The 20981-nt window shown below is 38.8% G+C and overlaps 1 protein-coding gene across 11 annotated transcripts in view; it reads left to right on the top strand.

Annotated features, from left to right (window-relative positions):
• The window catches only part of LOC113406778 (periostin-like), a 49085-nt gene extending 37445 nt beyond the window's left edge, over nt 1-11640 (top strand). For 5 of the 11 annotated variants that reach the window (XM_026653462.1, XM_026653460.1, XM_026653457.1 and 2 more), the window contains 6 exons: nt 2544-2633; nt 3505-3585; nt 4214-4294; nt 6548-6634; nt 9409-9450; nt 10401-11640. In XM_026653462.1, coding sequence (XP_026509247.1) covers nt 2544-2633; nt 3505-3585; nt 4214-4294; nt 6548-6634; nt 9409-9450; nt 10401-10438 — 419 coding nt within the window. In that variant the 3' untranslated portion in view covers nt 10439-11640. The remainder of the gene's footprint in view (nt 1-2543; nt 2634-3504; nt 3586-4213; nt 4295-6547; nt 6635-9408; nt 9451-10400) is intronic. The other 6 variants (XM_026653463.2, XM_026653458.2, XM_026653459.2 and 3 more) reach the window with 4 other exon arrangements.
• Nucleotides 11641-20981: the final 9341 nt, after the last annotated feature.

Below are 20981 nucleotides of genomic sequence, written 5' to 3'. Positions count from 1 at the left end.
CTTCCAGTGCTTAATTACCCAGACAGTTAGGAAGTTTTTCCTAATGTCCATCCTGACTGCCCTTGCTGCAATTAAAGCCCATTGCTTCTTCTCCTATCGTCAGAGGTTAACAAGAACAATTTTTCGCCCTCCTCCTTGTAACAAACTGTACATGTCAGTTTGAAAACTGTTATCATGTCCCCCGCAATCATCTCTTCTCCAGCCAAACAAAAAACAAACTCAGTTTTTAAAATCTTTCCTCATAGGTCATGTTTTCTAGACCTTTAATCCAATTTGTCCACATCTTTCCTGATGGTGCACAAAACAGTGTACAATACTCTAGTTGAGGTCTTATCAGCATGGAATAGAGTAGAAGAAATACTTCTAACGTCTTGCTTACAACATTCTTGCTAATACATCCCAGAATGATGTTCGTTTTTTTGCAACAGTGTTCCACTATTGACTCATATTTATCCTGCAATCCACTATAATTCTCAAATCCCTTTCCGCAGTACTCCTTTCTAAGCAGTAATTTCCCATTTTGTATGTGTTCCTTCCTAAGTAGAGTACTGTGCATTTGTCTTTATTGAATTTCATCCTATTTACTTCAGTCCATTTCTCCAGTTCGTCCAGATCATTTTGAATTTTAATCTTATCCTCCAAAGCACTTGCAACCCCTCCCAGCTTGGTATCATCTGCAAACTTTATAAGTATACTCTCTAAGCAATTATCTTATAATTTATGAAGATATTTAACATAACCAGAACCAGGACTGATCCCTGCGGGACCCCACTCTATATGCCCTTCCAGCTTGACTATGAACCACTGATAACTACTCTCTGGGAATGGTTTTCCAACCAGTTATACACCCACCTTACAGTAGCTCCATCTTGGCTATATTTCCCTAGTTTGTTTATGGGAAGGTCATGTGAGACAGTATGAAAAGCCTTACTAAAGTCAAGATATACCACATCTACCACTTCTTCCCTATCCACAAGGCTTATTACTCTGTCAAAGAAAGCTATTAGGTTGGTTTGACACAACTTGTTCTTGACATATCCATGTACTTGTCACCTTATTATCTTCTAGAGATGTTTTCAAATTGATTGCTTAATTATTTGCTCCATTATCTTTCCGGGTATTAAAGTTAAGCTGACTGGTCTGTAATTCCCCGGGTTGTCTTTATTCCTCTTTTTTATAGATTGGCACTATATTCGCCCTCTTCCTGTCCTCTGGAATCTCTCCCATCTTCCATGATCTTTTGAAGATAATCACTAATGGCTCAGATATCTCCTCAGTCAGTTCGTTGAATACTATAGGGTGTATTTCATCAGGCCATGCCGACTTGAAGACATCTAACTTGTCTAAGTCATTTTTAACTTGTTCTTTCCCTATTTTACCCGCAGAGCCTACCTCATTTTCACTATGTTCGACATCCGATTGCCACTAACCTTTTTGGTGAAAACTGAAACAAAAAAAGTCATTTAGCACTTCCCATTTTCTGTTATTGTTTCCCACCCCCATCATTGAGTAATGGGCCTATCCTGTCCTTGGTCTTCCTCTTGCTTCTAATGTATTTGTAGAATGTTTTCTTGTTACCCTTTATGTCGCTAGCTAGTTTAATCTCATTTTGTGCCTTGACCTTTCTAATTTTGTCTTTACATGTTTGTGTTGTTTGTTTATATTCATCCTTCATAATTAGACCTAATTTCCACTTTTTGTAGGACTTTTTTTAAGTTTAAGATAATTGAAAATCTCCTGGTTAAGCCAGGGTCATGTCTTGCCATATTTCCTATCTTTCCTATGCTGTGGGATAGTTTGCTCTAGTGTCCTTACTAATGTCTCTTTGAAAAACAGCCAACTCTCTCAAACTGTTTTCCCCCTTAGACTTACTTCCCATGGGAGCTTATCTACCATCTCCTTGAGTTTGCTAAAGTCTGTTATCTTGAAATCCATTATCTTTATGCTGCTGTTTTCCCTCCAAACATTCTTTAGAATCATGAACTCTATCATTTCAAGATCATTTTCATCCACTTCCACTTTCCACGTGGACACTGGCATTTCCTCCACTTCCTCAGGTCCTTGAAGTGTTTCTAACAAATATGGGCCTCAACCAAAACTTTGGATATGGCCATCCCTGGACTTGAGGGAAGCTTAGGTCCTGATCCAGATCCAAGCACTGAGGCCAGCTCCATAGGGCCATTCTTCTTATTATTATTAATTTGTACTAAAGTAGCACCTAGGGGTCCCAATCAAGATCATGATCCCATGGTGCTAGGTGCTGTACAAACACATAGTAAGAAACAGTTCCTACCTGAAGAGTTTACTATCTAAATAGAAAAGACAAATAAAGGGTAGAAAAGAGGAAATATAGGCACAGAGAGGTAATGTGCCTTGCTGTAGATAAAAAAGCAGGTCATTGTCAAAGCTCTTGAGTCCCAGTCTGGTGCCCTATCTGACAGTTTATTTACTTTCCAATGTGAAAGCAGGATCACCAAAATGACATATCCAGTATATTCCTCACCACTTTATTAAGATCTTTAATTTTTAAAATATCATTATAGAGCCTATTATTGAAACATACACCAAAATAATTGATGGCCATCCTGTCGAGGTGACTGAAAAAAAAGTGACAGAAGAGAGAATTATTCAAGGTAAACTATGTGAAGCACCTTTCTATTTGGACTGGCTGAAATTCACCTTTCTGCACCAGGCCAATCTATGCATTTCTGAAGTCCCACTCTGGCTCTTGTGGTGCACTCTGCAGAAAGGTGAATGCCATCCAAAATTCTTAAGCCTTTCCCACTGCTCCTAGGGAAGGCCAGCTCCTGGCTGTGGGTTGTACACAGATGTGCACAGAAGTGTCTGCAATATTTTAAACACAAAGTAGAACTATCAAAAGTCAGCATGTTTCTATATCTCAAAAAGGAGTCCCTTTTGCAAACATTTCACTAATGTATGCCATGGTGGGTTTTTATGATTAAGTATTAGTATTATTTTTTAGTTTTTAAAAAATAGGCCCATTTTCAAGATAAGAAGATTTCTGAAGAAAAAGGATAAAAAAATCACATTGCTGCTATGGAAAGGACAATTTTATCAGTATTTCAAATAAAGCAAAATTTGGGAAGGTGGCAACATCTCCAAAATTAAATTTAAAATTTTAGTATTAACAAGTAATGTATTACTAGCATTTAAAATAAATTAATACATAATAAATTATTAATTAATAAAACAATTATAGGCATGGTGGGTAAAATTTTCAAAAGCACTTACGTGAATTAGGATTCTAATTCCCATTTTAAAAATGGAACTTAGGCTCTTAGGAATCTAAGTAAGTACCTTGTGAGGGTGGGGGGTAGGGGGGAAGAGATCTATATAGCATTCTGGGGTCATCTTTAATTATAATTTGAACATGATGATTCTGTTAAAGACAAAAACATACTAGATGTTTCATAGGAGAAAATACAATAAAATGCAATAGTGTAGTCTTTGTTTCAATGCTGCCCCTTTTAAACTTTGTTTCAGGTCCTGAAATTAAATATACCCGAATTACTGCGGGTGGTAGAGGAGATACGGAGGAACAGTTGAAGAAATTGCTTGAAGAAGGTTAGTATTTTTCTTCTCAAAGAAAAATGTAGGCGCCATGAGATCTACCCAGGTATTTAGTTTCTGAAAATTATGCATCTTATAATTTTAATAAATATACATATACAAGGTGGGCCCAAGCCACAAGTTCAGAGCTAGAGATTAAACACTGCAAAGTTTAGGAGTGCTCAGATCTGAGGATTTGATTTGATCTATTATAGAGATGTAAGGTTCCTTGAAATCTGAACCTCATAGTTGAGGCTTGTTTGGATCTATATAAACATGTGCTTGAAATGCAGTAGAGAGCTTTATTTTTCAACATGTCCAGTTCCACATCAAGACAAGAAAAGAAGTCCCAGAAGGAGGTGTGAAAGGCATACCACAAATGACCCATCATTGGTATCTGTCTCAATATGTACTTCATTAGCAATTCATTTTAAGGGAAACTGCTCATGTATACTGTATACTGAGAACTGATCAAAATGATTGCTTTTCTGTCATGATGATAACCAGATGTTTGGCATGGAACTTACTATAATAAATTGATTTTGTAGTTACTCAGCTTGTTCATTAATGTAATATAATGTAATTTAGAATTCTGAATGTCTTATGTAAATCAACTTTATGCCATAAACATGTATCCTCTCAGAGGTTACCAAGGTGACCAAATTCATTGAAGGAGATGGTCATTTACTTGAAGATGAAGAAATCAAAAGACTCCTGCAGGGAGGTTAGTGAGTGTATGACAACTAACCTTTACATAACAGGTTCTGGTGATTGAAACCTCTCTCAGACAATTTGATCTCTTAACATTTTAAAGATTGACCTAGCTGATCTAGTTTAAATATAAATCTACCAAAAAAAAAAAAAAAAAAAAAGGCCTCCTGAACTATAAAATGGCAAACTTTGAACAGCCAATTTTCATACTCGCATTGATCATGAACAAATAGAAGCTTGTTTGTTTTTTAGTCTTTAAAATGTTACCTAATTCAATCCTACGGGAGCAATGAAGATTTATTCTATTAGCTGCAAACTTTTTTCCAGGAAATAGTTAACTTTGAGAAACACTAATGAAATGGAAAGTGTTACAAGAGGACAAATCCATTTTGCTTTTCTGTTATCCAGAAATGAATATTCATTGCCCTCAAGTTAACAATCAAAGGCATGTTTAGCATCTCTCTTTAAATACTGACAGGTAATGTGGGTTAAAATATTAACTTTAATTCTCTTCAAGTACAGCATTCCTGGTAATGATTCTCTCTCTCTCTCTCCCTCTCTCTCTCTCTATTCTAACAGTTTTAGCAATAAATAACCAGTGGATGTAGAAAAAAAAGTAGAAAAATTTGTGCATATGAAATTAATTCTTTATCTATAAATACGGAATGTCTTCTGCTTATTGCATAGATTAGAACAACTACCTGTAATAGCAAAGGTGACAGTGAAAAAGAATTCAAGTATTCTGCGGAAATTTAGTATTGGCCTGACTAATAAACTCGAAAGGCTATTTGTCTGTTTCTCGAGTCATACAGTAAAACCTCTGATTCAGATTAATTGAATCCATTTCTTCTTGTCATCTTTTTATTAATGACAAGTTTGGAAGTCAGTGAAGTAGGTCAAACACAACCCTGGACCTAATCCTACAGACAAATTCAACTAGGCTCAGATTCTGTAAGGTATTTAGTTGCCTAACTTCCCATTGGAATTAGGCACCTAAATTCCTTTGAAGTCTGGGCCTTAGAGATTTGCCTAAGTAAGGATTTAGTAAAGGCTGTAGGATATAACCCTTAGCTCTTTTATAAAGTAAAACCATCACAGTTAACACTCATTGGTCCACCTTAACTTAACTGGTAGTCTCAGCAGACAAGTAAAAGACTGGTCATGGAAACTGAACTGCTGCATTATCTTTACTCATAAGCTTCTCTAGGTCAGGATTTAAAGCACTGGGATTAGGGCAGTGTGGGAAAGCTTGCATTACTGCTGAATATAGTGTACACATACTAGCAGTAAAGTCTCCAGGGCTACCCATCTTGTATCTTTTACCTGCAGTAAATTCAGTTAGAGCTATTTTAAAATTAAGTTGAAAAATTACAAAAGATATAGCAGACAAATTAGAAACACTAGACTAAATTCCATTGTCTACAGTGGGGGTGCAGAAGTCAAAAATGCAGAATTTACCCCATATGGGTCTGCAAAGCTCTACTGTTGTGAATTAGAGTGTCCTGACACTTTGGATCTCTTCAGTACCTAGCTATTGCCCTAAATTATCAAGCTCTGCAATTAAATACAATTAATCTATAAAGATATATGACTCTACAGATTTATATAATGGTGATACATTGAGTATTAGTAATAAATTGGGTAACACAACATAGTCTCTTGAATTCTTTTCTTCTCCTTGCTATCATAAGGTGGTTAGTAAAAGCCTCTTGCTTTATGTAATGGATCAAATGAGCAGATTATCTGTTTTTCTTCAGTCTTCTCTACACTTTTCCATGTTTTAAACCAGTCTTTTACACCACAGTACAGTACTTCTAGCCAAGAAGAGCAGCTACACATGCTGCATTGTGGCTGCTGTAATAATGGTGGTGATGGCTCCCTGCTCCTTCCAACTGCATCAGAGCATTTCTGTTTTACAACAGAGAATTCCCCAAGCACTTGAACAAACCTGAGTCCAGTCACAAATGTATGTCTTGCCTTTGTGCAAAGCAACACACTCTCCAATGGGCTGTTATAAATTTATATATAATCCAGCAGAGCTTGCTGCACTTGGCAGTCTTTGCTGAAACAAAACCCCAGTTCAGCCCTAGAGAAGGAGACTCCCCAGTGTCAGGGCTGAGAAAACCGGCAGGATTGTACGATGTTTATAACATGACATCCTGCTCAACAGTATGCCCCCAGAATGAAATGTGTCCAGCCCAGGCACCCTTCATATTGAAAAATGCTATCCCAGATTTAACTCATTTGTTTTTAATGCTTATCATAGCTGGAACTGAGTACACCAAGGTTACTAAAGTAATTGAGGGAGAGCCACTGATTATCGAGAGAGAAATCAAGGAAGTCCATCTGGAAGGTTAGTTTGTCTAATAATGCAATAGCACTGAGACCATCTTCATCTGCAGTGATCATCCCAGGTGGGGTTTTATAGTGTCTGTACACATAAGTTGCTTAGCTCTGAAACGACAGTTTTAGCAGAAAGAGTTTTGTCAATTTTTTTAAAGGATTTGATCGTACGCTGACATTGCAGAGAATCATTTCAAAGTTTGTTTTGAGGCTCATCCTAAATAAATTAATTGTCATGTGTAGTAGGCAAAAAAAAATGTCTAGCTGCAAAATCTAGGCAAGAATACTGAAAAATGAGCATAATAAACTTACTGCCTTTTCTATGAGCAGCACTACAAGAAGAAGATGTAAGTTCTCAATAACTTTAGTTTGTTTCCTGTTTCAATCTTCATCCATTATGCTAGGGGTTCTCAACTGCGGGGTCACAATCCCTGGGGGGGGCGGGGAGGGAAACATAAACAGGTGTCAGTGGGTTGCGACCATTCTTCCCTTCTCATATTGTTAAATGGGAAGGAGGTTCTAGTTAGGGGTTCTGGAACAATTTGAATAGTGGGGTGCGGAGAGCCATTGAACCAAACTGTAAACCCTGTATATGATGGAAACCACTGCAAGCAAGGGGATGTGGCAGTATTCCTAGTTTCAGCACCTGTGGTTCCAGTGGGATCTGAGATCCAGTGGGATCCCAGTATTAAAAAGATTGAGAATCACTGGACTATGCAATGAAATTCTTAGGGACCAAATTCATTCCTGGCTTATGCCTGGGCTGAATTTAGATGTTCTAATTTAACTTGCAGTTACTTGCAAGTTGCTTATCTAACAGTACCCACTGTGAGTTAAAATAAAGCAGTGATTTCTTGTGGTATTTGTGTGTGTCCTCTTTGAAGTAGCATTTCTAATCATTCAAGATCGGTCGCTAAAGTTTATCTATTTCTTAACTGTTCACATTCCAGATATAGGATACATAGAAACAAATATAGCTTCTGGTGAATGAAGTTTCTCATGTTATCTGAAGTACCAAGAAATTAATTTGTTTCAACTGTATTTTCAACTTATGTTAACTTAATGGATTTTACAAATGTGAAAGAAATTCAGAGGGTAAATTTACAATATACCAGAGGATTTGTTTGTTTGGTTGGTTGGTTTATCATAAATAGTCACTTTTTAATTGTTCAAAATGAAGTGCCTGGTATTTGTGTTTACAGGACTCATGATACAACTGTATAGATAAGGGGTGGCCAAACCATGGCTCGCGAGTTGCATGCGGCTCTTTTACAGTTAAAGTGTGACTCACAAAGCTCCCCATACTCCTCCCCCCATTCGCCACCTACCAAACTTGTGGCTGGAGGAGCTCAGGGCTTCTGCCCAGCAGGGAGAAGGGGCTCATGGCTTCATCAAAAGCAGGGTTGAAGCCTCAAGCCCCTGCCAGGAGCCCCAAGTCCCGGCAGGTGCCTCCCATGGGGCTGGAGTCCCAAGACTCCCCTTCCCTCAGCCCCGAGCCCTGGCAGGCGCACCCTGCAGGGCTGGAGCCCCGGCAGGCACGTCCCAGCTCTCAAACATCTGATGATTGTCGTATGCGGCTCGGTGGGTCAGTAAGTTTGGTCACCCCGGTATAGATACTTATAGGACATATACTGCATAATGGTGCGCGATAAACGCTGGGTTTGATCATACACAAAGAAGATGTGGAGTATTGTGAGTATAACTTCAGTGATAAGCAGGACAGGGGAGGCAGAGAAGTCTGATCTTCCATCAGTGAGAGAGATGCCCATTAGCTATGAGCCTAATAGCTGATGTAACTTTGAGCAACCTCAGCTGGGAGGATATGTTCCTAAAAAGGGACCTGATTGTGAAAGGACTTGCACAATCAAAGTGTTGAGGTAAACAAAGTAAAGTGGAAGGCTAGTTAACTGCATGTGTTAGTAAATACAGCCTTAGTTGTCTGATGGATTCTAAGGGGAATATTCTCCACTCAGATCAATGGATCTTGACTCTAATATTTTGGTCTCTCTTACATGTTCAGAACTCTGATGACATTAACAGGCATTCCATGCATGTAATATCAGTGGCGAAATCTGCTGTAAGGATGTCAGAGAAGATTTGTTTTTCTTCCTCTGGAATTTTTCTCATATTTATGTTTTCTTGCACTAATCTACAGATGTGGGTCACAACCTTTAGCAAATGCCTGTAGAGTCACAGATCAAATGGATATTTTGGAAAACACCTACATGTCTATTAATCAAGGGTGCCTCTCCAACATATTACTTGCATCATTCCTGTAAGCCTCTCCACTCAAAAGAAGGGAATTCTGGGAATCTGAATTGTATATACAATGGTGCTGCGACATCACAATACTGACTGTACTGTACATGGTTATTTGGAATTTCCAACTAGCATCTCAGAGATGGTTCACCTTCAAGAACTATACAAAACAGTACAAGTCTTATGTTTATCTTCTGAGATCAGTAAGTTATCCATTTGCTCCCGTTTCCAGGAAAAAATAGCTTGTCAGCAGCACAATCCACCCTAATGTTAAGGATAATTCTGTATTTTTAAAGGATGATTTTTGTTACAATGTGTAGAATGAACAAAATGAAAATGTTTTATTATTTTTTCTTAGTACAAGCCTTTGTGTTGCAGGTCATCAGTAATCCCAAGCTTATTAAATACCTACAACAGTGTTGACTTCCTTTTTTAAGCAATGAGTTTCAAATCAGCTGTTGAATGAGCTCTAATTCAAATACTTGTTTATCAGTCACTCCTGACTGCAATATTTCTGTTTTGTAGATACAGCAGTGAGGAAACCAAAACCACCCAAAAAGGCACAAGGTACAAGAAAGCAAGCATTTTCATATGATACTTTTTCTAAGACAATAATCCTTTCCTGAGACTAAAATACATTCCAGTAAAAGGAATGGTAGTCATTGTTCACTGTGCTCTTTTACAAGAGTTGGTCATGTTAATGTTTTTTTACAACACTAATATGCCTGAAAACAGCTCCTAGGGACTATGTGCTCTGGATAAACTGGGTTGCACATTTCATTTATTGAAACAAAAGTTGAATATTGAAAGGTATTAACCAGTACTTCCACTCTGAATACAGGCTTTATAACAATGGCGTTGTGGGGTTCCATCTCTATTGTGTTTCACAAATTCGATAGCAATCTTGGTTGCTTGACAAGGAAAAGGATGCTTTTTACTTTGCTAACTGCCAGGCCTGCAACGCAATGTGACATCTGAAAGTCAAGCTAGATACTTTGTTTTTCATGATTTGGCAGCAGCAGCAAAGATAAGCCAGTCATACCCTTGGTTAGACTAGTGGAAGCCCATTCTCTCTAAATGATGTCCTCGGCTGGGTTTGTGTAACCTCATTAGCTTTCACTGGAGTTGCAGATGGGCATCACTGGAAGATAGTTAGGTTGCATTTGGCCTGCAGCACTGATATGGTGAAGTCATTAAGAATTTTGCTGGTATAAGGAATAAATAATAACTGTGTAAGGGCCTCAGGATTTGTCCCATTAAGACTAGATATGGGATTGAGAGGTGTCTAGATTCCACGTATTCTCAAAGTCTGGGGGTATTTGGATCCAGGGTTTTAGTGCAGTCCTATTATCAAATGAGTGGTAATCTATGAAGTTCAAAGCCAGATCTGTTGACTTCCATTGGGCTATTTGCAGGAGCAAGGAAGGATTTAGGACAAATTAATTGTTTACTTTATTGACCTATTGACTATCCATTATATTTGCAAATAACTTTCTTCTATTATGTTTTGCCACTAGGAACACCACGGAGAAGGACAAGGCTAGTTCGTCCTTAGAGCTTTCCAGTGAGATAGAGTTCATAGAACTAAAAATGAATAGCCTGATCTTTGAGAGGAAAAGAAGTTGTTTTAAAATAAAATCAAAATGAATGTGTCATTTGCGAATCAAGTATAAACTGAACCATGAGCCCACACAAAGGGTCTGATTGTGTAAACATTCACTACTGGGCTTAGTGCCCACTAGTATGAGTATTCTATTACAGTAAATGAGACCTCTCTTGGCAGTAAGCATTATTTAGGGTGAAATGCTGGCCGCACAGAAGTCAATAGCAAAACTCCCATTGACTTCAATGGAGCCAGGATTTCACCCTATGCCTGGTAATAAGTGTTTACAGGATTGGGCTCAAACTGAGCAGGGAACATTTCAGAATGTAAATTTTATTATTTCTTATAAATGAGAAATATACATGAAATTAGATCATTTCTAGAAATATATAGTTTAGGTGACTTGATGATGGGTAATCTAGGGAGAGCTGTATAAACCTAGCACTTTTGGTTCAGTAATATCATGCATTTTGATGTCAACTTTTGTCATGTTTTTAATGTCATTATGACACAACAACATTACCTTTTTAAATTAACAGTTATACCATATATTAAATGTATCATCTAGTTCTGCATTACATATTCAAACATTTCCTGGTAATATGGCTAAAGGATGTTCTAAAAAAATATCACAAATGAATTTACTAAAATGTATTTGTGTAGGATGGTGCTGGCTACATTTTCATCTATTAATAAAAATAATTCCTATTATAGGAATCCTATAGGAAACACAAAATTTAAGATACTAAAGGGATAACATTTTAAATAAGAATGAGCCCTTGAAATGTTAAATCATAAGGGATAAATAAAATGCATGCAAACTGTTACCTCTGCATGGAAACAAGCATAACAATAATTGGTGCTTGATATGAAAGCTTTTATATCAAAACATGCTTTGCTAATGTCTGGTACTAATGTGGATTTGTTTGTAAATTATGTCATTTTTATAACTCTAGTTTTGTACTCATAAAATGTTTAAGTCATTTGCCTTTTGCAATATGTTAATGTCAAATGTTGGAATGCAACTATTTGAGAGGAAAGAAAAAAATATTTCTTCAAGGTGCCTTAATTCTGCAGAACCAAGGTTGAAGAGGAGTCATTAGATATTATTCTTCTGTTTTGAAACAAATACTCATTAAAAAAAACTGGCTAAATTATGCTTCTTTTTATTTGTAAGTAAACCCTTTTGTGATCGGGCAATTCTAAATATTCTTATGATCCCTAGGTAACTTTTAAATAAACACATGCATTCATATAAACAGATTTTTTCTTTTTCCCACTTAGCATATGGAGTTTATCCTAAACTTAATGTGTAGGGTTTTAGCAGCACAACTCTGTAAGTACCTAATCCGTAGCCCCTTGAAGTCAACAGAAAGTCTCCCACTGAATTCAAGGGTCTATGAATCAGGCCCTAAAACACTCCATAAGAGTCCTTTGTCAATTGAGTAATGAGTGACAGGGGTAGTTATGTTGTCAGCACCGGACAGACCATTTAGTCTTACTGGACTAATATAGTATCTTTATCTAGGAATTTATATGGTGACTTAATAGGCTGGGTGTCCTTTAAAACTGGGGATCAGATCCTCAGTGGTTGTATATCAGCATAGCTCCACTGACTTTATGCCTTGGTAGGAGGTCAGCTTTAAACTGTAGCCAGGGCTGTATATGAGCTCTACTGGTGGAGGCTGCCCAAGAAATGGCCAGAATCAGCACATTTCCCCAAAGCTCTCAACTGTATGTTCCACAGTACAGCTGGTTCAGCCTCTCTGTCACACTGACCTGCATAGTCAGGTGTGTTTTGAAAGATAGGAGCTCATGGCCTGCAACTTTGAGACCTCTGCTCTTCTGCTTGCCTCCAAGAAGCCGAGAGAGACCTGTGAGGGAAAGAGGGGATCTGGACAGGAGCTTACAGAAGATTCCAGATAGGGGAGTTGATGAAGAGGGACTGATACCTTTTTCACAAGAGGGGTGGGGGAGAAGGAGCAAAGCCAGACCACAGCTGCCCCCCGCTTTCTGCTTCGATGACTCACACACCAATTTACCTAATTCTTAAAATGGTAACAAACAGTCTTACTTTGGAGAAGTGTTTATTTTTTGTATCTCTTTGTGTCTCACAATTTTTTCTATTCCTTCAGGCAAATACCTTCACTATTCACTAAAGTATGTAGTTTTATTAATTCTACTTTAGGTAATACACCAACATATATGGTATGAATTATATTAAGGGGGACTCATTAATCAACATTTTTATTTCCTTAAATGGAGCTAAAATGTGCCATTCATTTTGAATGCTTAGTTTAGTACAGAATGTATATACCCAACTGTACTATATACACCCTTTCGATGGAATTTTTTTTCCAGCTGTCAAAACAAGATTCTGTCTTCTTCGCAACACTTCTAAATTAAGAAAAATAAAACTCTGTTTGATCTGTGTGTGCACGCATGCACCTACTTGCCCAAAACATTAGCCACTACAACTCACATTTCCTATAACCCTCTACATCTCCTATAACATTTTAACTTATTACAAATGTTGCTGGGGTCTACAGAGGAACTGCCTCAGAGACAAAAAGAATGTAGATAAAGATCATTTATACTATCACAACCTCACAGCACTCTGTGGGAGAAGGTATGCGGAATCTTCTTTTCAAGGCTCGTACTACACATGTGCGAGAGAAACAGTTGCAATGGCAAGAATACTTAAGACTGACAGTAAGTCTGTACCTAATATAGCTTGTGAAAAAGTTCATCCATGTGCAACCCCCATCCCCTCCCACCCCCCAATTAAAAAACACACAAAAAACAATGCTACCGAAGACCTCATTGTCTCAGGCAGTCAGGCTCATAACAAAATCTCTGCCACCAGTACTCTACCCATCTCAGCTATCGTGTCATCTATAGAACATACCGTGTCATCTATAGAACAAGGTAATCTGTGAGTATGAGAAAAGGGACCTGGCATTTAGGGGGAACTCTACTGATAGTCATAAGGGAAAAAATGATGTCCCATCAGCCACCAATGAGTCCATTCACTCAGACTGTCGGTAACTTTGCCGTTGTTGACGGATCAACAAAACAGTTCAGCAGGTATGCCCCAGCCTCAAACTGTAGCAGATAACAGTGCATGAAACAGGTGTCATCATAGTAACATAGCCACAGGGGTCAATGGATAGTGACCTCTGACATGTCAAGCCAGAAGGAACTTCTTCTGTGTCAGCCCAAACACAGAAATAAGCAAAAATATAGTTTCAGCCCTACACAGTGTGAAAATGTTGTTAGAGTTGAGATCAGTGTAGGAAAGCTTCAAGAAGTGTTTTTGTTTTTTTTTAGAAGAATTTGAAAGAAAAGAAAGACAATTGGTACACAGGAATTGTGGGGAAGCATGTGGGATATTCTTCTGAACATATAGAGTAGCATGAAAGAAAATACAAAGCTGAAAATGTGGAAAGAAGAAGGAACTTAGGACTGAAATCACGTCCTGGAACAGACCCGACAGATCATCAAATACACCCTCCTGCAAGGCTAGGATATAAAGTGTGATTGTTGGCTCACTTAAGTCAGTAGGAAGATGTGTTTTCAGTGAAAGAAAAATGTGGATCATTATGCTAATATAAAATTGTCATGGTTATTGGGCAAGCTGCAATTTAGGTCCTCAGGGGTACTCTGGTTACCTTTACCCCCTGTGGGTGTAACTATGTGGTACTAACCACACTTAGACTGGGTCTCTGGGCTGCAGCCTCCCTGTTTCCCAACATAATAATGAAACAGGCCCATCTGATTTTGGCACCTGCAAGCCCTCTGAGAGCCTGGGACCAACTAGTTGATTAAAGTGACTCAAAAATAGCGTCATAACAATGGTACGAAGCACACAGAGCAAAGGCATAAAACAAAAAAGGCCTATCTGCATATTTCCATTGCCTAATATTTCCTTGCAAGCTTTAGTGAGCTCCATTCAGCCCAGTTACCACCATCTTAGGATGAGGCAGCAGCATGCTTTCTGTGTCTTGTTCAATCAGTGTGCCAGCCTCAGTCTGTGGACAATCATTTCTCTCACCCTGCCTAGACTAGCATGGTTAAGGTGCTAGCAATTAGTATACTCACCCTTAGATCCTAGGTTAGGCCTGAGAAGAGTAAACTTTGGCAGTCTATTGGCCCTCATGCTGGGAGGGGGGGGGGGATGGGAAGAGATTTCCCCCCAGGTCAGATTGGTAGTGCCCATGGGCTTTTTTTGCTTCCTCTGCAGCATAGGGCACAGGACACTTGCTAGGATCATCTAGGTATTTGTCACTTAATTAATAGGCTATGTCTACACTATGAGATAAGGGTGTGACTCCCATGCTCGTGTACACATACTTGCACTAGCTCTCATTGAGCTAGCATGGACGCATGGCTGAGCCGTGCTGAATACAAGCCCTCCTCAAACTGGTTGGCATGTACTTGGCCCAGCTCAGCTCCGCTCCGCTGCTGTTACCCATGTACAATACTATTTATATTCTCACTAGCTTAAAGAGAGCTAGCACAAGTGTGTATACACAAGCAGAGGAATCACAGCCCTAGCGTGCAGTGTAGACACAGCCATGCAGGATGATGTGGTGGTCCCTTCTGGCCTTAAAGTCTATGCTATGAACTTTCCATTTTGGCGTTTTATAAAGACCAACACAACATCTCATCAAAAACGTTCCATAAGTTATTCTCTATGGAATTTTTTTGAAAGTATTCTATAGTATAACATTATTTTAAAGAGATTAGGCCTCCAGTTTATGAAGAAATACGGTTTGCATTATTTCTTGGATTTTTCATTCCATTTCATTGAAATCCTATTTGTGTCATGGGAATTACAGAGACTTTCGCAAGATTGCCACTGTGCCAACATATTACTGCAGTTCTTAGTATGACATTATACAGAGACCTTTCAAAAAATACCTTTTCTTTATAAAACGAGACAGCAAACAACAAAAATGTATAGCATCATAATTTGATTAAGATTAGTACTATGTACGTTATTCTGCTTGCAATTTTTTCAAAGCTGTTTACAGTTAGTACTGGATAAATACTCAAAACTATTTAGCAAATGAATTATTCAATAAATGTTTCTATTATTTGCCAGATGATGTCTATGACTAGCTATAAAGCTGGTGAACTACTACAAAATATGTCTAATAAATTACCTGATGAAAATGGCAAAAATTCACCATACAAAACATTCACAAAATGTCTTCTATTTCTACTTACTGAAAATATTTAGTTAGATTAAAATGTTTAATAATAAATATTGTAATAATACCTATATATTATCATGAGCAGATCTCAAAGCACTTCACATAGGAGACTGGTATCATTATCCCTATGTTCAGATGAGGAAACAGGAACAGAAATATGAAGTGATTTGCCTAGATCACCCAGCAAGCAAGAGGTAAAACTAGGAGTAGAACTTAAGTCCTATTCCAGTGCAATCCACTAGGCCACTCCATCTCTTTCTCACCTGTGGTGGACATTTGACCAGTACATAATCACTATCATAAAATTTAAACAAATGTTGCAAATCCTCTAGGGCTGAATGCTCGAAAGGAGTTATCTCAGCTTGTAACTCCCATATGGAAGTTAGGAGCCCAACTCCTTTTGAGCATTCTTCTCCCAGCTACTTTCCATTCTGAAGGCCAAATTCTGTGCTTGGGACCTGATCCTATATAGCTTTAAGTACATGAATAGTTCCACTGAAGTGTATGGGGGGGGGGGGGGGCAGGGAGGACTCCATTAATCTGTCCATCCAGCTAGAGATTTCATTCTGGACATGAAAAACATTTTCAATAAAAGTTTCTTTGAAACAAATACACACCTGACCAGCCCTAATCATGGCCTTTTGTCACTGATTTCACGCATACCCATTTGTAAAGATTGACCTAAGTGACTTCCATGATCTCACAGCAAATCAATAATGGAAAGGAAAAAATACTTGATCCCCATTCCTCCACTTCAATCACTAGAGCACATTGACTCATAAGCTGTCTTCCTTCCTCACATTTTATTTATTTTACTTCAATATTTTCACATAGTTGAAGTGAAATCAAAGTTATAAAGCAGTACAGTCATAGGTAATGATAAATTAAATGTTAGTATGATAGTAATGGCTCATCACAGAACTGTGATGTACAGTATGGCCCATCCTCACTGGCATATTTAAATAAGCCAGACCCCCCACATACTCTTACAGGCTGAAATTCACCTTGATACAGGGCTAGCTCTAGACTTATAGATCACTTATACATAAACTACGTCTGGAAAACTGGTTGAGAACTAGTCAGAAATCCCTTCTGTCCTCCCCACACAAACCAACAGTAAAAAGTTTCACTGGAAACTTTCAAAATCTTCTACTGTTTTTTCAAACTTTTGAAATTTTTAAAAAAATCAAAATGTGAACGAACTTTTCAATTGTCAAAAACATGAAAAATGTCAATGAAATTTGTAAAAAATTTTGAGAGGTTTTTGGCAAAAAGTTAAATATTTGACCAAAAATTGGTTGAAATGTCAACTTTTTGAGCATTTTAGCTCTAAATCAGATTTCAATTGTGCATAGGCCTTGTGCTTCCGCTTTATATACGGGTAAGTTTCACATACAAGTTCTAATGGAGAGTGAAAAGCATAATTTCTCACGGCAAAGATGGACATAAATGCTGTGTGAGAGCCCATCAAGATGAGATTGTACCACCAAGGACTCAGTACACTAATTAAACAAACCCAGTGATATGTTCTTTGGTTCATTATACTGAATCCCTACCAGTCTCCTTTACAGCCAAATAGTTTATTCCTAATGCTATAAAAGACTTCAATATTTCTTTTCTGTTTGCTTTATCTGGCATCCACTAAATACCATAGAGCTGATTTTATGGATTTGTGACTCATTAAACAAAAATAACCTTTACAAAAGAATGTATAACTCCAAAGAAGAGCATTTGCACTCACACTATAAGCTATAAACACCATAAATTCTTAGGCTTTCTTGCGTCCCCTTCCCTGAGCATGCTGCGCCCTCACTCCTCCCTTGTTCCTCTCCCCTCTCCCCCAGAACCTCCTGATGCTGCAAAACATTTGATCCATGCCAGGCGGTAGGCGCTGGGAGGGAGGGGGAAGTGCTGATTGGTGGCGCCCACCAGTGGGCAGGAGGTGCTGAGTTTAGGGGGAGGTTCTGGTAGGGGGGCTCCTCCTCACCCTCCCACCTTCCTGCTGCTAGCTGTTCACCTCCCCATTCACCTCCTCACCCCTCCCACCTCACCTTCCCGCCCACCTCCTTATGAATATATAGAAGCACGGGGGCCCCCAGAGCATGGGGCCCAGGGAAGTCATCCCAATTTGCCATACCCAAGGGACAGCTCTGTGCCTGAGTGATAAGCAGGATGCTGATGTTATCCACAGTGAGACGTGTGCTTGAGAAAGGAGACAGTGAGAAGAGCTTGGGGGTGAAGGGAAGGTGTGAAGAGCTGAGCAATCTTTTAGACATATTGAACTTAAATTGACTGCTAGACATCCACAAGGAGATGTCAGAGAGACATGCCAAGATTTCAGTCCAAAGAGATAGTTGTTGGATTTCTGTTTGTGGATGAGATTTACCCAGAGACCAGGTCCTTGTGCCAGATCAGGAGAAGAGAAGGGGACCATGGATAGAGCCCTGTGGAATCTCCACTGAAAGTTGAAGGGGGAAGAGGAAGATCTTCCAAAGGACACTTAGAAGGAGCAATTAGCGGGGTAGGAGGAGAACCAGGAGAGCACAGACTCATGGAAGCCAAGGAAAGAGACAATTTCGAGAAGAGCGTGATAATGGCCGTTACCATGTCAAGGAGGATGAGGATGGAGTATTGGTTCTGAACTTTGGCTGGGAAGCGATCATTAGAGACTTTGGTGAGAGTGGTTTTAGTAGACTGTGAAGGTTAGAACCCAGATTGGGAAGGGTTTAGGATGGAATTAGAGAAGAGGAGTTAAAGACAGTAATTGTAGACAGTGTGACCAAGGAGTTTAGAGTTAAAGGGAGAAGGCAGATGGGGAGGTCATTGGAGAGGGTGTTTTTTTTTTTAAATTGAGAAGACTAAAGCCTGTTGTAATTTGAGGGGAAAGAGTCAGAGGAGAGTGAGAGGTTAAGGAGAAGAATACTGGAGTGGGATGAGAGATGGGATGGGATGGGTAGCTGGGGCAAGTGAAGGGTTTAGAGGAGGAGAGGAGAGGAGATGAGAAACTTATGCATTTGTGATGGGGAGAAGGAGGAGAGAGTTGTAGGAGGGGAAGGGGAAGCAGAAGGTCACATTATAGTCTGTCAAATTTTTCCTTGTAAGAAATTGACGAGATCCCGTGTGGAGAGAGAAGTGGAGGCAGGAAGAATGGAAGGCTTAAGCATTGAATCAAAGGTAGCAAAAAAGCAGCTAGGATTGAATTAAGCTGGAGAAGTACAATTGAGTTTTTATGGTGAGCAGCTCTTTGTCCAGTATTTCATAGCTCATCTCTGCGGGGTGCAGAATGTGAACTTTTTTTAAAAATCCCTAACTTTTTGTCGGACAGGAAGACAATTTCCCACCCAGATCTACTTTAGAGATTTCCTCTTCTCTGTTGTGATATTGCAGCAGTTATGGTTGATTGGCTAATCTTGGCTATCTCTCTCTCATTTCCATCCTGGACCTGAGGAAAGTCTAATCAAAACTTATTTTTTTCCCATGGAAACATTTTGTGTTTTGACAAATGAACATTTTCCAACCAAAAAAAACATGTAGTCAAAACATTTCCAACCAGCTCTCCTGTCAAGTAGCCACAACTAGAACAATTTAAGGATTTATAGATCAAAATTAACACCTGAAACTTCATGTGGAAATCAAATGGATCACAAAGGATAGCACACGTATTCTGTGAGAAATACTACTTAATAGGTGGGTAGCCGCATTCCACATAAACATTCAGCAATTACTTCTGGGGTTTATTTTCTAAGCATTATCTCAGTCTTATCTGGGTTGAGTCTCATCAGATAGTCCTCTAATTGCTAATCCAATATCTTTTTTCTTACTTAAAAAGTTTGACAGCTTTTTTAACAGCTCAGCTTGCCAACCGTGATATGAACTCTGAATTAGGATGATATTGCAGCCATATTGAGTAGACTTAGTAAAACATGGATTTTTTAAAATCATTTTAATTTGAAGTAGGTACAAGATATTAATACAAAAACTACAGAATACGAGGGAGATTTTCAAAGGCACAGCTGGCAGTTAAGTCCTAACTCCCATTGATTTTACATGGGAGTTTAGCATCTATCTGCTATTTGTGTCTTTGAAAGTCTCCCTGTAAAATGTAATATGTAGAATGTATATTTTAGGTGTTGGGACATGTGAAAAAATGCCTGCTTATCTGGCAAGGAAAGAGAATAGCCGGGTAAAAAGCTGAGCCAGCAATCTGATCAGGTAAACAACTGAGTTAGCAAACTAATCTTAGTGCTAGGCAGAAAAAGGGCTTATATAATTTATAATGAATAACAGTTTATTTAAGACGAGCAGCTGAATGTGAGGGCGCGCTTGCATTTAACCCTATGCTGTACCCTGTTTCGCTGGACTGATCACTCACTGAAGCAGCAAATAAACGACATACTTCTTCAGCTCAAGAGTCTGTCTGTGAATTTGTGCATTCTGGGTGGTGGAAAAGAACCAGTCAACACTTCCCCTATATTTTTCTCCTTATAGGCTGATAGGCAATCAAATTCCATTGAATTTCAATAGCAGTTGGATACCTAATTTCCTTTAGCTCCTTTGAAAATCCCAGCCATAGTTAACACTTATACAGTTATACTGAAGTAGTATAAGTATTAGTTATTCTGTAGTATTTTAGGAATTTTAATTATTGCAGTAACAGTAATTAGACAATAATGTCCCACTACCCTCACCCCTCAGAAAACTGTTAACTACCCTGGGTGTATCTCTTTCCCTTCTTCACTATGTGACATGAGTCAGAGAAATTTTAAATTTAGGGAGGAAGGAGCTGCACCTTTTATGTGGAGGAAATTTAATAGATTCTACAACTTGGCAAGAGTTGATTTGTCTCTCTGCACAGGTGTGGAAAGCAGACAGACATATAGTCAGGGTATTTATTATTTCTGCAGCTGTGAATCAAAGCATCAGAGGTGTTACAGATGGAAAAATCCTACAAAATGATCTAGTCCATCTGCCTGCCAGTGCAGGATTATTCCCTATTGTACCTCTACTAATTCTTTGGCCAGTCTAGTGAAGTGTTTCCATCCTACTCTGCCTGGACCACTTCCTCATAGCTTTCTTCCCTTTGCTGGCCAGTAATTCCTGAACGGCATCAGCATATGCAAGCATAAATCCATACAGCACGCCTTCTAGTCAGATAGGTGGAAATGCCGGATTACTGGGATGGAGAGACCTGTTAAGTTCCTTGATGCCCGTACTTATATTCTCCCAAAGCATCCTCATATCTGGGCTTCATCATCATACAAGGGCAAGGTTCCCAC

Source organism: Terrapene carolina, unplaced genomic scaffold, assembly GCF_002925995.2.
Source record: "Terrapene carolina triunguis isolate 2854851 unplaced genomic scaffold, T_m_triunguis-2.0 Scaffold139, whole genome shotgun sequence".
Taxonomy (NCBI): Eukaryota; Metazoa; Chordata; order Testudines; family Emydidae; genus Terrapene; species Terrapene triunguis.
Note: the sequence above shows the minus strand (reverse complement) of the source record. Positions and strands in the feature narration are given on the sequence as shown.